The following is a 14,303-nucleotide window of genomic DNA, read 5'->3' as shown; positions in this document are numbered from 1 at the left end:
GACTCTGTAAGACAACGGTGAGTTCTCAGACACTTTTTTGGACTGAGTTGCGAGGTCACTTCACTGAGGAGAGGGCGATTGTTAATTTATTTTCTTTAACTTCTTCCAAGTTTTGGAGGGCTGGATCCCTGAGGCGAAGCCCTGGACAGGACACACATATAAAGAAAAAAAAACGTACAGGAACTGGAACAGTCACCAGGAATGAAAGGGGACAGAAGCTTGATATTTAATAGCAATAAGTTACAAAACAGTCTGCATAAGTACTGTATGATGGTGTTTTCTTTGTGTATTTCCTTCAAAAAGACTGTTCAAATAAAACACAGTTTCCACTCAACACAGCAACATCACTACATTTATGCACAAATCAATGGTTTCAAACCATTTGCAAAAACTACTCATGTTTCAGAAGTAAAACGTATACCTTCGATGATGCAAATGCTTTTACAGGGAAATGACAAAGATGAAGTCACACATCAAAATTAAAGTTAAAGCTTATAATGATGCAGGAAAAACTGTTGGACACTGAATGAAGTGAAACCCTCTAAATATGGTTTTAACATTTATAAATGGGCACAATTCTATTATTTAAATCCCGCTTTAGGTTCATTAGAATTTACTCAAATACTTTACAGGGGCTCTATCCTGCCCATTTCAACCCCACTCTAGAGGAGTAGAGAGGGGAGTCATCTCTGCAGTTATTAAACAAAAACCTAAACAGGAAATGAATTTTACTGGGTCATCTACCGACAGAGATATGAGGATCCACATCTACATAATATCCAAATATCAAGTGGTCACTCAAGACACCTGCTGAAGCAACATGTCAAAACTGTTCCGCCACCACGTCTGCTTCTCATACATGAGTGCTGATGAGATAGATACAAAATGCTTTACTTGAAGACTCCAAGATGAGTTTAAAATTTCACACATATAAGTCAGAAAAAAGCAGGATAGAGTCCCTTTAAGCTTCAGCCATAAGCAACTTACAATTCAAAACAAAAGCAGTGCAGAATTCTACTGCAAGCTGTTACATGTAAACACAACACACAGACGTATGCACAAAATAAATAGCTCAAATCAAACACGCAGGGCCTCTGCAACCAAATATATGACACCTAATAACACGATGAACACGTGATTAACTAATGACGCTTCAGTTTAAAGCCTTACATATTGCTTTAAATGCCTGTTGTGTTAACAAAATCAACAGTCATCAAATTAATAATTGAAATTTCTCAGACCTTACACGCCTCTCAAGTCAAGCAGAATTGAAATAAACAGTGCATTTTACATTGAAAGTGAATCTTTGGCTTGGACATAAGGCTCTGGGTTATTAGTATCATTTTACACAGCTGGTATGCATGAGGTTTCACATTGAAGAAGGGATTGGTGTCATTACTGTTCACTACACAAGTCTTACCTACGAGCACCATCACATTAAACACAGTGCATTGTTAAATATTGAAAAGCTTAACAAGCTAACCGGATTGTCAGTGCAGCATATTGCAACCGTAGCACATTTAAATAATGGCATTACTTTATTGCGCATTGCTACCAGACTAGCCTACACTATAATCTACATGGTCGAGAGAGTTATAGCTTTGTAAAAGTGCATAGGGAAGGTGGTAAAATAATTTAGTCATTTATAAATGTTCTCACAAATATCCACTCCGTTAGTACTGGTTTTTGATGAAGTTACATGTTGATGTATATGGCTTTCAAGTGGTGTCTAATACTTCATATCGGTGAGGGACGTGGCTTTATTTCCTCTGACTCCCACCCTTGTTCTCAATGATGTGTTAAATGTTTGTTAATGTTTGGTTGCATGGATGTTAATGTTACCAGCGTCAAGTTAAAAGTACTTGGTGAATTCTAAATAGTACTTGAATATGTAGTTAATACTGTTAACTCCGTGAACACTCTGCTCAGGTTAAGGACACAAGATAAGTACATTAATTACACATTCTTCCCCGTTGCCATGGGATATGTTACTCAAAACGGATTAAAATTGAAACCATTTTTGAGATTATTTAAAAGCTTGAATCACTCCTTCACTTCTTTTGAAATGATTACACGACTCTAGTTTTTGGGTAAATAAAATCAAGCGCAAAAAATGCATAGGTTGGTTTTAAAAGGCGCACTATATCTAAATGGAATACATAAAAAATGTTTTTAAAAAAAACATACATATCAGGCATTATTCACTAATAAAGAGCCCTTGTTTACACGGTGGAAATGCTTCTAAACAACCCTCTCTGATTAAGTGAAAATGACCAGCATTTTAACCAGAGTGCTGCAAAATCAGCATGTCAATTTAAAAATTACAAATGCCTTATGATTTTGAAAAGCATGATGGCTCTCAGCCCATTAATCCAACGGCTGGATGATCTTTGCTCCCGAGCCAGTCCAGTCCACTTTGGTGCTCGGCCTCAGCAGTGATTTGTTGGAACAGCGCGTTGTTGGCCAGCTCCTCTGAGGAAGAGTTTTGATATTGCCCTTGCGACTGACTGGGGTCGAACAGAAGGTGCGTATCAAGTGCATTAAAGTCATTTATGTTACCAGAGAGCTCAGATGGCATTCTGAGTTCGCAGGGGAAGTCAGTCCCCAGGTCCGGCTCCATGATCTGACCCTCGGAAGATTGGCTGTTGTCTGGTTGGAGGTTTTTTAAAGTGCTGGTGAAATCCAACTGTGGCTGCGACTCCTGCTGCTGTGATCGTAACACTTGCATCGCTGATGCACTTTGGTTCCCTCCAGTAACTGATTGTACATGGCTCTCGCCCGCAGATAGAATCATTTGTTCAGTATCAATCAGGTAATTGGACTGTTGCATCCTTTGGGCAGTAGAGGACTCAGAAGACATTGTATGGAGCTGGTTGGACTGAAGCAACTGAGAGAGGTTCATACGGGCAGTGTAGCTGGAGGGTAAATTATTAATGCCCATGCCACGCATGCCATCGTCATGGCTGCCATCCAGTTTGCTGAGAAGCACATTGCCGATGTTTTGGCTGCTGCAATGTTGGCCAGGGAGGGAAGACTCTTCAGTTTGCATCATCACATTAGCCGGCACTGATCGGCTTCTTTGAGCCATTGTTGTGGCTGCGAGATTTCCTTGGCTGAAGATGTTCAAGACCTCGGGCGTCACCGGCGAGTTGAAGGGTGATATGCAAGAGGGGTTGACAGTTTGCGGAGCACCGCTTCCAGGATTTCCACTCAAGTTCCTCTGATGAACGGCCGGGCTGACACTACGACAGCGAAAAGAACCAGAGCTGGTGGACTTGCCATCGAGAGGTGCCGGCACAGCAAAACCCTCCTGTCTGGACACGTTAGCCATGCTAGCTACCTGTTGCTGCACCGGTGAAATTGGAGTCAGGCGTCCAAAATGGCCGTCATTGTGACGAGCATGTGGGACGGCGAAGGCGTGTGGCTTCTGAAAGTGATCGTCTATGAGTCCCTGGTAGCTTGGCAAAATTCCCAACCCATTGCTGGACTTGTTTAAAGTCCCAGTGCTGTTGTTGTAGCTGTTATTCATCCACTCCAGCCTTGTCTTATCGGGGTGCGTCGCCATCGGCCTTTGCATGGGTTTCACCGGGCTACAAGAAACTGTGCTGCCGTCATGGAAACCAGTGATGTTGGAGTTGATGGGTGTGAATGCAAACTGGTTCCTGCACTCTACGGGACTAGGAGCCACAGTGCTGCTGCAGTTTGACTGCGGCGTGCCAGTGTGGCGACTGCTTCCCAGGGCGCTGTCGACTGGGGTGACAGAGGAGAAACGGGGGCAGGGACTCTCAGTAGTTTGTCCCTGGGCTGCTCCAATTAGTTCAGAAGTTGGAGTCTGTGTTGGAGTGGGCGTATGAATGTTGCTGCCCCTGCTGGAGTTGATTGGTTGATAAAACGTCGCCATGTTTGCATCAAAAGAATTCAAGTTGTCGGGAATCACCGCCTGAGTGCCCTCGTGCAACGCACTGCTTCTCAATTTCTGCAGCTTCATCTGCTCTTCCATCTGCACCAGCTCTTCCACAATGCTATCTTGAGTAACATCATCATCAAAGGAAAAGTAGCTTTCAGCCTGCATAGGGTTGTGGCCTGAAACTCGATTCAAATAATCCACAGGATTTGCCGCAGGGATGGACTGAACAAAGGTCTGTGGTTGAACATCTCCAGGGTTTTCAGCTCCGCAGTTAGCGACTTGAAAAGAGGTCCCTTGAGAATGATTGGACATAGAAGGCATGTTAGATGTTGTGTGCTCCTGAAGCTGAATGAACGGTTGACTGACAGAGGTGCTAGTTTCCACAACATGGGACATGTTTTTCCTTTGCATTGAGCTTTGTGTTTTGGCAACAGTGCAGAGGTCGCTGGCTCTGGCAGAGGAGGTGCACATTGAATGGACCTGAGTGGACAAGTTCATTTTCATCTCGACCTCCCTGGAGGCTGGTGCACTTTCTGGTCTGGTTGGAGCAAAGGGGTGTTGGGAAGTACTAATGGTATTTCTGAGCCCGCACCCTAGACCAGCAGTGCCCCCTAGTGACTGCTGCGGCATGAAAACCCTTTTGACTGGGGAAAGAATTGGGCTAAGACCTGAGCGCTTTCTGACACTCTTCAGTCCGATGCTGTTCTCCCCAAATGAAGCTTTGCCGTTGGTGTTGAATGACAGAACAGCATTGGTCTTCTCGCAGGAAGGAGTGAAAGGCAAAGTGCTGGTGTTATTGCTGTCTCCAGTTTCAACCACAGACTGAGTACTTGACAGGACTTTTCCTTCATAGATTGACTGGGGCATTTCCTCCACAATGCTACACCCTCTTATTTGAGGTATGGGTACACTTGCAGCTCTCTGTAGGGTTCCTGCAGCTCGGCTCGCCAAAACACCTTGACCTTCAATCATGCTCAAGTGACTTTGTTCCTGACTGTTCTTGAGTATGGCTTCCATTTCAACATCTAGATTAGGATCTTGCAAAGGTTCTTCTGGAGCCAAACTGGCTACAGCAGAAGCACTCCTTGAATTTTTGCCAGAGTCTAAGTCTTCTACTGGTGCACTCATGGTAATCCCTGCAGACGCTGGCCTCAAGGTAGAATTAGAGAGGGAAGTGGATGTATTGCTGCTATTCGAGGCGAGCGATATAGCCGTCATCTTCACCAGACTCACTGGGGTGACGTGGCAGGAGGTCATTACGGTCGTAATGGGACTGCTGGCAATGATCATTGTCGAGGGGGAGCGCAAAGTTATGGCAGTCGTGGCAACAGGCTTGGGGAGGATTTGCGCGTAGCGTTGGCGCGCAGTGCGTTCCATCATAGAGCTGGACGCATTATTAGGCGGAGGTTTAGGACTTTGTTTCAAAGGCTGCACTGGCTGGGTGACCATTTGGAAGTTGACTGGCATCACCTTGCTCTCTGTGGGCACCATTGGACTGGATGACACCAGCCTGCTGCGCTGTGCCTACACACAGAAGATTGAATTAGAGAGGAAGATCATCACAATGACGCTCTCATTTCTATCATCATCTATGCTTTCTTTTTGGCATAATTGCAGGTCAAAAGAAGTTACACAGGAAGTTATAAAATGGTCAGGTGACCCACTAAATAATATATTGTGAATATTGTTTAGCATATAATCTTTTAAGTATTTTAACATTTGCCTCAATGAAGGAGGGAAGACTGGTGATTGGTTATAGTTGTACTACTCCTATAACTGTACAATACTAACCACTGAACTAAAAAAATAATAATAATAATTCAGGCGATAAAGGCGGCCTGTGGATGTTTACAAACAAGACTGAAATAAATGAAATACAACATCTTCACATGACATGGCACAACACACTGGCAAGGCAAAGTTGACACACAGGGAATTGTGTTCAGTGGATAGAAGGCAACTAATCTTAACGTTTGTGACTTAGTGAGGAAGGTCCTTGACATAATGCTTTCCCAAGTCTCTCACCCAAAACCTAACCTCTAAAACAAACCTAACCATACTAAAACCCAATTTTAATAAACTTTCTATTTTGTAGTTTTAACCCTCAAAATGAGGCTTAACTACGTGAGGACCGGCCAAAATGTCTTTACTTTGCAAAAAAGTCCTCATTCTGTTGATCCACCAGGCTCTCAAAAAGGTAGATATACAAGAACACGCACATGTCTGCGTCTCTATCTTAGTGGGGATCTCTCATTGCCAATGTTTTCCTCCTCCTCTCACCCAAACCTGACTACACCAAACAAATGGCTAACCTTAAACAGGACTCTTATTTTGACCCTGTTATTTTGACCCTGTTATTTTGACGTTTTCATCCTCAAACTGAGGCTTGGACTCGTGGGAATAAGTCCCCACAAAGATAGCTATACAAGTACACAAGTGTGTGTGTGCGCATATATATGTGTGTGTGTGTGTGTGTGTGTGTGTGTGTGTGTGTGTGTGTGTGTGTGTGTCGAATGGAGAGTGCAGAAAACAGCCTCAAGATTGCCACAAAGTGCTCTCTGTTCAGGGTGGGTCTCTGAACACTAACAGAGCCACAGTGTTCCTGATCACCAAGTGATGACACACGGCCTCTAATTGCTTTTCCCATTAGGATGAGATAGAAAAGTGTTTCCTGTTTTGATTTTGATAAATCTCAGAGGAGAGCAGAGCTCAGAGGATGTCAAGTATCACTAGCCAGCATGAGCCTAGCGTATTATACTGTATTCAAGGAGAAATACAGTTTTGTTCTGACAAAAGTAGGAGGTTTAAATACAGACTCACACCCAAATTCTGCAATATTGTGAGTCCAAATTCAAATATCTTGTCACTTGAAAGGTGAAACTATTGACTAATACCATGCTAATCTTCTTACTGTGTTTGGGCTTGGGATTGCTGCAACCACAATGCCAATGGCAGGCTGAGGGGATGGAGTAATGGGGCTTTCAGACAGCGTGTTGTCATCTGTTTTCTTCAGCCCGTCGCCTGGTAAAGGAGAGTGCAGCTTTTGCTCTTGCTGTTTCCTCTGGATCTTTCTTTGGAGCTGCTGTTTTGCATCAATCGATGGGGAAGACAGCGTCGTCACTTGAGGCAGGAAGGTATGCGCCTCGGATGTAGGGATGAAAGCTGAGACTGACTGTTGCGCATCTGAGGAAGAAGACGATTGAAGTAATTTCACACCAACATCAACACAGTTATTAAAAAGAAAAAAAGAACGCTTATGATCACTTTAGGGGTGACGACAAACACAAATGAGTTTTTGGACTGGAATTGTATTGTTATAACAATGTTCATTATTAATTATTAACACCAATTTGATCTTAATAGAGTCTATATTTGGGATGTGAAATCATTATTTTGGAATGTTCTAAAAGGTTGTGAATCAATACAAAACAATACAATATCTTTTTCTTTTCCAGAACTCTTTCATTACCTAGGCTTCTCATTCTATAGCCACATCTTCAGGGATAAGAGATAAAATGCAAACTCTCTACCCTCCACATATATCAATGATCCACATAAACCTTGACTTGAATATTTAGCAGCGTCGAAACTGAAACTGTCGGTTACCTTCGCTGTTATAACTTAAATGAAATCAACACGAGTTAACTGCAGTGATGCCACGTTACAGGCAGAGGGCGCTGTCTGCAGCTTTATGCGAGGCCCCCAGTTTGCCACTCACCTGTTGCTGTTCCCGTCACTATAGTGAGAGCAGCCATCGACTTATTGCTGATGTAGTGGCTGTCAATTAAGAAGCGGGCCAAGTCTTCAACCGCATCAAAGTGTCGCTTCAGAACCTTTTGGGCCCACTCACACACCAGGTCACAGGCTGCGAACCGCACCTCTTCCTTAATGCTGCTCAGCTGGTTGGGTGACTCAAGAACATCACACTGGAGCTATGAAGCACAATGACAGAATAATTACATGTAACAATAAAGTTAGCATGAATATCGAAAAATTATTCTTACGCCATCTCCTGTTTGGTGTAAATCCAGATTGGGTAGAGACGGAATATGAACAAATGGCCTCTTCCTTAGCCCACTGTAGCAGTATGTACAGCTGGAGTTAAGGAAATATAAACAGCGGCCTCCATTATGTTGCTTTTATTACTGCAGGAGAAGGCGGAATGTTGAGCATTAACAGTTGTATTATAGGAACTGCTTCCAACATTGATCAGATCTTGGTTTCATTTCTCTCCAGAATGGTCACGATAGCAGTCATTGCTCGGGGTCCGTGTGTTCACCGACAGCTTCTGAGGCAGCGGGGGCTTTATTTCATTCACATCTATATTTAGAAAGCTTATGAACTGTCACAGCAGATGGTCGGTGACCAGAGACGGGGCAGAACAGCAGAACCCCCATTCCACTGAAGGATATTTTGATTTTCCCCTCATGCCCAGTCGTCGAGCTTTCATGTTGGGGAAGACGTTTTTCATCATTTTCCCGAAGTCGGCAGCACTCAGCGGGTGGTAGTTGAGATTGTCGCAAAAACTCCTGAAACACAACAGTCGGACAAAGAAATTCTGTTGTGATTATATGAAAACATACTTTTTTTTAGCCAACACTAGTAGTCTACTATAGAAATTATTTACACAAATATTAGCATTAAACAGTCCGTAAATAATTGAAAATCAAGTATAAGACAAAAAAAGGGGTCAAAAGAAAAAGAAATGTTTGAAATATCTCTAAAATAAGTAACGTCAAACATGACTACATGGCAAAGGTGAGCTCGGGTGAACTTTAAATGTACAAGACTTAAGAACATTGTGACGTCTTTTCACCTGTTTATCCCAAAGGCGCCAATATATCTGGCGGGGGGCTGAATTTAGTCGTTAGAAAGACAGTTACATAACAGCGTCAGAGCATTTCAATGACTGTCTCAGACTTTCCATTCTAATATTACCGACACATGCTGCTCTGTGATTCCCGGGCCGGCTGTCTCTATTTTAAAATGGCTGAGACACATTTTGGGATAAACAAACACTGACACAAAAGGGTGTTTGTTTCACAATGTAGTCTCAGTTGTGCACAGTGAAATCGGAGGGAAAGAGTGAATGGAAAACACAAACAATGGTGTTGTAAAGTTAAAGGTAAGGGGATGAAAACAGGCAGCCCATTATGAAAACAATGGCAGAGCTCCATCCCGATAATAAGAATGGTTTCTGACAGGCTCACCAATGAAAACTGGGGTCTTTAACTTCACTAACAGAAGGTTAATGCCATGCAACATGTAGGTCAATACGGTTTATTGAGTGTGAGAAAAAGACAATGCCAAAAAAGGAATCAATGGATGTGTGTGAGTGTTTGGGGGCTTTAGCTGTGTTTCCTTACTTGTACTCATCGTACACCTCCTGTTTGGGCAGCGAAGTCTCTGGATATTCCTCCAGATGATTGTGGATCCAGTTGAATGCATAGGTCTGCTGTGTTCGGCTTGAAGTCAGGGCACTCTGGTCACTAAACACATAGATACATTGTAATACACAGACACGTGTGTTGTCACTCTCGGAGTCAAGTGATTTTAATTCTTACCTTTTATCTGTGTTACCACTTGGACCAGAAGGCAACTTGAGGTAGAGGTAGAGTTTTTCAATGTCTGAAAACTTCTCAACATCTTGCTGTGGAAAATAACACAACTTGATAAACATTCAAAAGTAAAAATAGTACAAACAACAATAATACAAACTACAAACAACACATGAGAACATGGGACCTAACACTTGCGAAGCAAGAAAGAAATACAAAAGAGGTGTGATTCCTTTGCTGTGCTATTAGCTGTCTTGTAAGAACCTTCACTTAACATTTGATTTTTAAAGTCAATAGACAATATTCTAAATGGTTGGTTGTAAATTAAAAAAATAAAATAATAATAGTCCAGATTTGATTTTGTCCCACAGTTGCTCAATGCAAAGCTATCTATGTTTGCTACTGTGTTAACTGAGCTTTTTTCTTATTTATTTGACCGTCTACCTTCCCCTTCCTATTGTAATGAAATATAACTGTGCTTATTTATGAGGCATAAATGACTGTACGGTTTACTTGAACACAAATGTCAATATCATGGATTAAACCATAAACATAATGTCATCCATTTTAAACAGCTTAAATGTACGCTTTTGAATTTTGGAAGCTAAGCATATATCACTATTGACATTGTGTCTTATTTTCCAAAATTACTTCAACAACATGACAGCGATAACTAAAAAAAATTACAATAGATTAGAAAAAAGATTGTAAATGATAGCTGTATCCAAGTAAGAACGAGTTGTAAATTTGCTCTGATCATCTATGACTTTACAATGACCAGGATATTTTCAGAGAACCTGTTTTGTTGACAGAATTGTAACTCTCAAACTTTAGTTAACTCGCCGCATCATGGGACTTAAACCTGATCCTGCATGTCCTTCAACCCCTGACAATAGTGGGATTACAAACACACACCAGAGTCTCATCCGACATCTCACTTTCAGTACTTTAAAAATGTTAAGATTCTATCTGTCTATTACATCAGACAAATCATAGAACATCTAATCTAATCTAATATACTATAATATTATCGAACAAGACAAAGAGTATTTTGAGTTTCAAAATACTCTACCACTACAATGCCAACAAAATACAAAATACACCTTTCGAATACAACATTCACCTTGGCGTGCCTTCAATATTAATCAGTATTTAATTAATACTGTAATTTTTAATTTTTTTTTTTTTTAATAAGTTTAATATGTTTGAATACACTTTCATTCTTTAGTAATTGCTATGCATTTTTTCATTTGAATTTTGGCATCCGAAAACAACTAAGCCAACAACTTGACCCTTGAGTTCATTTATATTTCTTTATTTTATATTCACATGTTGATATAAGCACATGACTTGGACAGAAATAAATAAATTCTCCACGTGCAACTTTACTCACCACAATGTTATCCACCTTTGTTTGAACAGATTTGCTGGGAAAAAAAGAAGAGATAAAGAAGTTGTGGTAACATGAGTGCAAGTTTCTAATTTATTTATAAAGCAGAGGAATGTTTGGCATGAGTCGACCCGCCCTCCAACATCTCGCAGGTCATGTATCCCACTACCATGAACACACGCAGTCAAACATAAAAAGAAACACGGCTCTGTGCATCACAAGAGAGGAGAAAACCTGATGCAGAGATCCACAGTTTATTACTTATATTTTCAAAAGAGCAATACCATAACCTTTGTTTATTGACCCGCTGACCTTACATATTGACCTCATGTATAAGCAGCATACTAGGTTGTAATGAAGCCTGAAAAAGTACTTACTGTTTCAACTTTCTTCAAGACATTTTGGATTAAAAATTCAGTCATTAAACATCATTGTACTGATTCAACAAGTGCTGATTATTGTCTTGGTGTATATAGAATTAGGATGGCGATTAAATGCAAATAAGATGGTGATTAGTTTATTAATACTTATGTGTTACCATGTTGTCTGTCATTTACCTCATTACTTGAATTTCATACATTTTAAGTCACTATTATTGCAGTCTGCAAATACAGCCACATTGTGAGACCCAAATGAATAAAAATGCACAAATATGTATGTATTATATGTTTTTAATTAAATATCTGACATATTTATATAGAAGAACATAAGCTTTTTATTATTGTTTTTTTAACAGATAGAACAAAGAAAACCATTTGTCCCCTGTTAGCAAGCTACTGCCCATTGGCTCCTTTTAAACTGTCGTCTGCCATAGTTTAAAGCAGCAGTAAATTGTCCGTTATATTTCAACTCATTGAAAATATCAACATCACAATGTTTTCGAATGTTTGGGTCGATGAAAAAAAAACACTTTTCTTGTGTCAACATCATCTCCTTCTAGCTAGAAAGACAGCTCCAAAGCAACACTGGCACTTGAATAACCGCTCCAGATTTAATCCCTAATCTTCACACAGGTCAGACTGTTGTTGACTATGAGATGGAGGGGAGGTCACGTTTAAAGACGAGACACAGCAGGTCAGAATGGAGCGCTAAGCCTTGACCAGGACCGTTCACTTTAATTCACTGTTACCAAGGGGAGCGGGGTAGCAGGGCGAGGACGGATATCCCGGCGGCTAAAGGGTTTCATTAAACTGTTTGCAACACAAATCCCACTGCATCACCAAACTACACCTGTCTTAGTTACCAAGTGGATTAGAAAGTAAATCAAAGCATTCTGCACACTCGCCTCAGCTGTGTATTTATTATTAGTACCTATGGCATGGAAACCACGAAAGACAGTAAAAAAAAATATTATGAAAAAGATTATGGTTTCAGTGTGAAACTACCAGATATATTTAAATCTACTGACCTTTGCTTATCATATGACAGTGTTTACCAAAACTGCTGTTACCGTAACAACCAACCGAGAGTTATATAGGTGCTACAGAGACAAAAATAAAAAAGACTGCTGATACAAGTTATTTTCCTAACCAGCCCTCGAGTCAACAGTTAACACGACACACAACCATAAAATATTCGCAACGATTATATTTTATTAATTAACTGTTGATGCAGTTTTTGCAAGAGTATTAGAGTACACACAGAAAATGTGTTTTAGCCTAGTGACAGCGCCCTCTTTAGTTTTCTATGGTTTCATAGCCGGAAACTCACCATCCATATCAGCCCCTTCACAACTGAGATCAACAATATTTTTTATGTGAAATATCTGTTTATGTACAGACCTTCTCATTGAGCCCTTTGATCCCATACCAGTAAGTCTCAACATTTCAGAGCGCTGCCCATGACCCTAGTGATCCAGAATGAGTTTGTCTTACTCTGCCACAGGTCAACTGCAGGGCACTGAGTTGAACTCCTCCATTTCTCTGAACCCTGCCTGCATCTCAACGGAATTTTGTGAAATTTGGACAGACATCTCTACTCTGACCCGTCCTGGATACTGCGGCTGCATCACGTCACCTCTTGACATTTAAAGGCTGCTTCCTTTTTGGACACAAAATTAGCCTACCTTCAGGAATGGATGATAATGAAATCCAAAAATAAAAATAATATTTTACACAATACATACAGCTATGCTCTCATAAGTGAGCACACTTGTCTCGTCATGTCTTCTTTTTAAGGACAAAATCAGACTGAAAATGTCACTATAATAAAAGACCTATTTATGACCATGGAGTGTCATTATAGCAGGAATGTTTTTGTAAATATACTGAGCGAACCCTGAGGTTATTAAAAAAATGTTATCTGATTGCATTCAGACATCATTTTACTGAACATCTCGCAGGTAATTCTTCTTGAGTTATTAAGCTGCAGATGATGCAAGTCACTTGTCCAAGCTCCACTGGTGAAAAACTGATCTTTTCATTCTCTAATTTATTAGCTAGAGTGATGGAAATAAACTGATGCAAAACATGCATGAACTTTTGATTACGTCTAGACAGCTTTTTTCGGTTATGATCAAATGCTATCACTGATCAAAGCTGATCATTTTAAAATCTTTGTTTAAGCTTTTTTTATGTGGACTAGAACAGGGAGAAGTTAAGTGGCACTGAAGTGTAGTTTTCAAATGCCTACACTCCCACTATTCAGGCCATTCACCGTGGTCACTGGTAGTCATATAACAAGGCTGGAAATGAAATAACTGTGGTTCCTCATCACTATTATCCACTAAATTGGGCATATATTTTGCAGAAACGCTGCGACTGGTTTTACTTTACTTCGACTTCATTTTAAGGTTAGTGCTTCTCATTAATAAAATTGACTTTAAATCTATATTCTTATCGTTCATATTTCCTCTTAGAAAGTCCACGGCGGTTTCTAGTCAAGTGAGCTCGGTGGATCCTCACCAGATGGAGTTCTTGATCCTGAGCTGCAGAGCGCCGGCCTCAGCGCCCTGCAGACCGGGGAGGAGCAGGCCTGGCGTGCTGCCCGCCCCACGCTCCGTCTGCAGCTGCTGGGGGTCCTCCTCGTCCATCGCTGTGTGTGGGGCTCAGGTCGCGGCCAAAACCGGACGGGACAAAACGCTTTCCCTGGTTCCGATCAGACAACGTGGAGTGGCGGTCGGTGGGATGCTAACAGGACATGAGTGCGCCCTGTTGTTGTTGTTGTTGTGTCCGGCCGGTCCTCCCCCGACATCTCTGGCTTCAGGTGGCGACACTTGGCGAGCCAAAGAGCGGGCAAACTACACTAGGAGACGCTCTCGAACATGAAGTGCTGCATTTAAATGGCATAAAAGTGAAGGAAAGCAAGGTATAAACTGAAAGAAAAAAACAGCTGACCAGTCGCTTTGGAGCCCTCCGTCCTCACGTTATGGGATTTCCCTGCATGTGCACAGTGTAGTAGCTACTGGGAATACGCATGCGCACTGTTGCCGTTGGAATTAAAAACAACA

General features: G+C 41.3%; 1 protein-coding gene across 1 annotated transcript; it reads right to left on the bottom strand.

The window, feature by feature from the left end:
- Window positions 1-138: 138 nt before the first annotated feature.
- LOC128758428 (DNA-binding protein RFX7-like) lies at window positions 139-14,227 on the bottom strand. Its single transcript, XM_053864284.1, has 9 exons — window positions 13,759-14,227; window positions 10,859-10,892; window positions 9,472-9,557; window positions 9,274-9,396; window positions 8,320-8,436; window positions 7,912-7,996; window positions 7,626-7,839; window positions 6,819-7,090; window positions 139-5,431 (listed from the first exon to the last, which is right to left on the bottom strand). The coding sequence occupies exons 1-9, from the start codon at window positions 13,884-13,886 to the stop codon at window positions 2,360-2,362; spliced, it is 4,131 nt and encodes a 1,376-aa protein (XP_053720259.1). The 5' UTR covers window positions 13,887-14,227; the 3' UTR covers window positions 139-2,359.
- Between the last annotated feature and the right edge of the window lie 76 nt (window positions 14,228-14,303).

Source organism: Synchiropus splendidus, chromosome 5 (assembly GCF_027744825.2).
Source record: "Synchiropus splendidus isolate RoL2022-P1 chromosome 5, RoL_Sspl_1.0, whole genome shotgun sequence".
Classification (NCBI taxonomy): domain Eukaryota; kingdom Metazoa; phylum Chordata; class Actinopteri; order Syngnathiformes; family Callionymidae; genus Synchiropus; species Synchiropus splendidus.
This window is presented reverse-complemented; position numbering and strand designations above follow the sequence as displayed.

Excerpts from the sequence above, each read along its gene's own strand:
- LOC128758428 (XM_053864284.1), bottom strand. The coding sequence starts at position 13,886 with ATGGACGAGGAGGACCCCCAGCAGCTGCAGACGGAGCGTGGGGCGGGC. Across the intron at positions 9,397-9,471 it reads AGTGGTAACACAGATAAAAG|TGACCAGAGTGCCCTGACTT; the intron begins GTAAGAATTAAA and ends CTATGTGTTTAG. Across the intron at positions 8,437-9,273 it reads GAGGTGTACGATGAGTACAA|GAGTTTTTGCGACAATCTCA; the intron begins GTAAGGAAACAC and ends GTTGTGTTTCAG.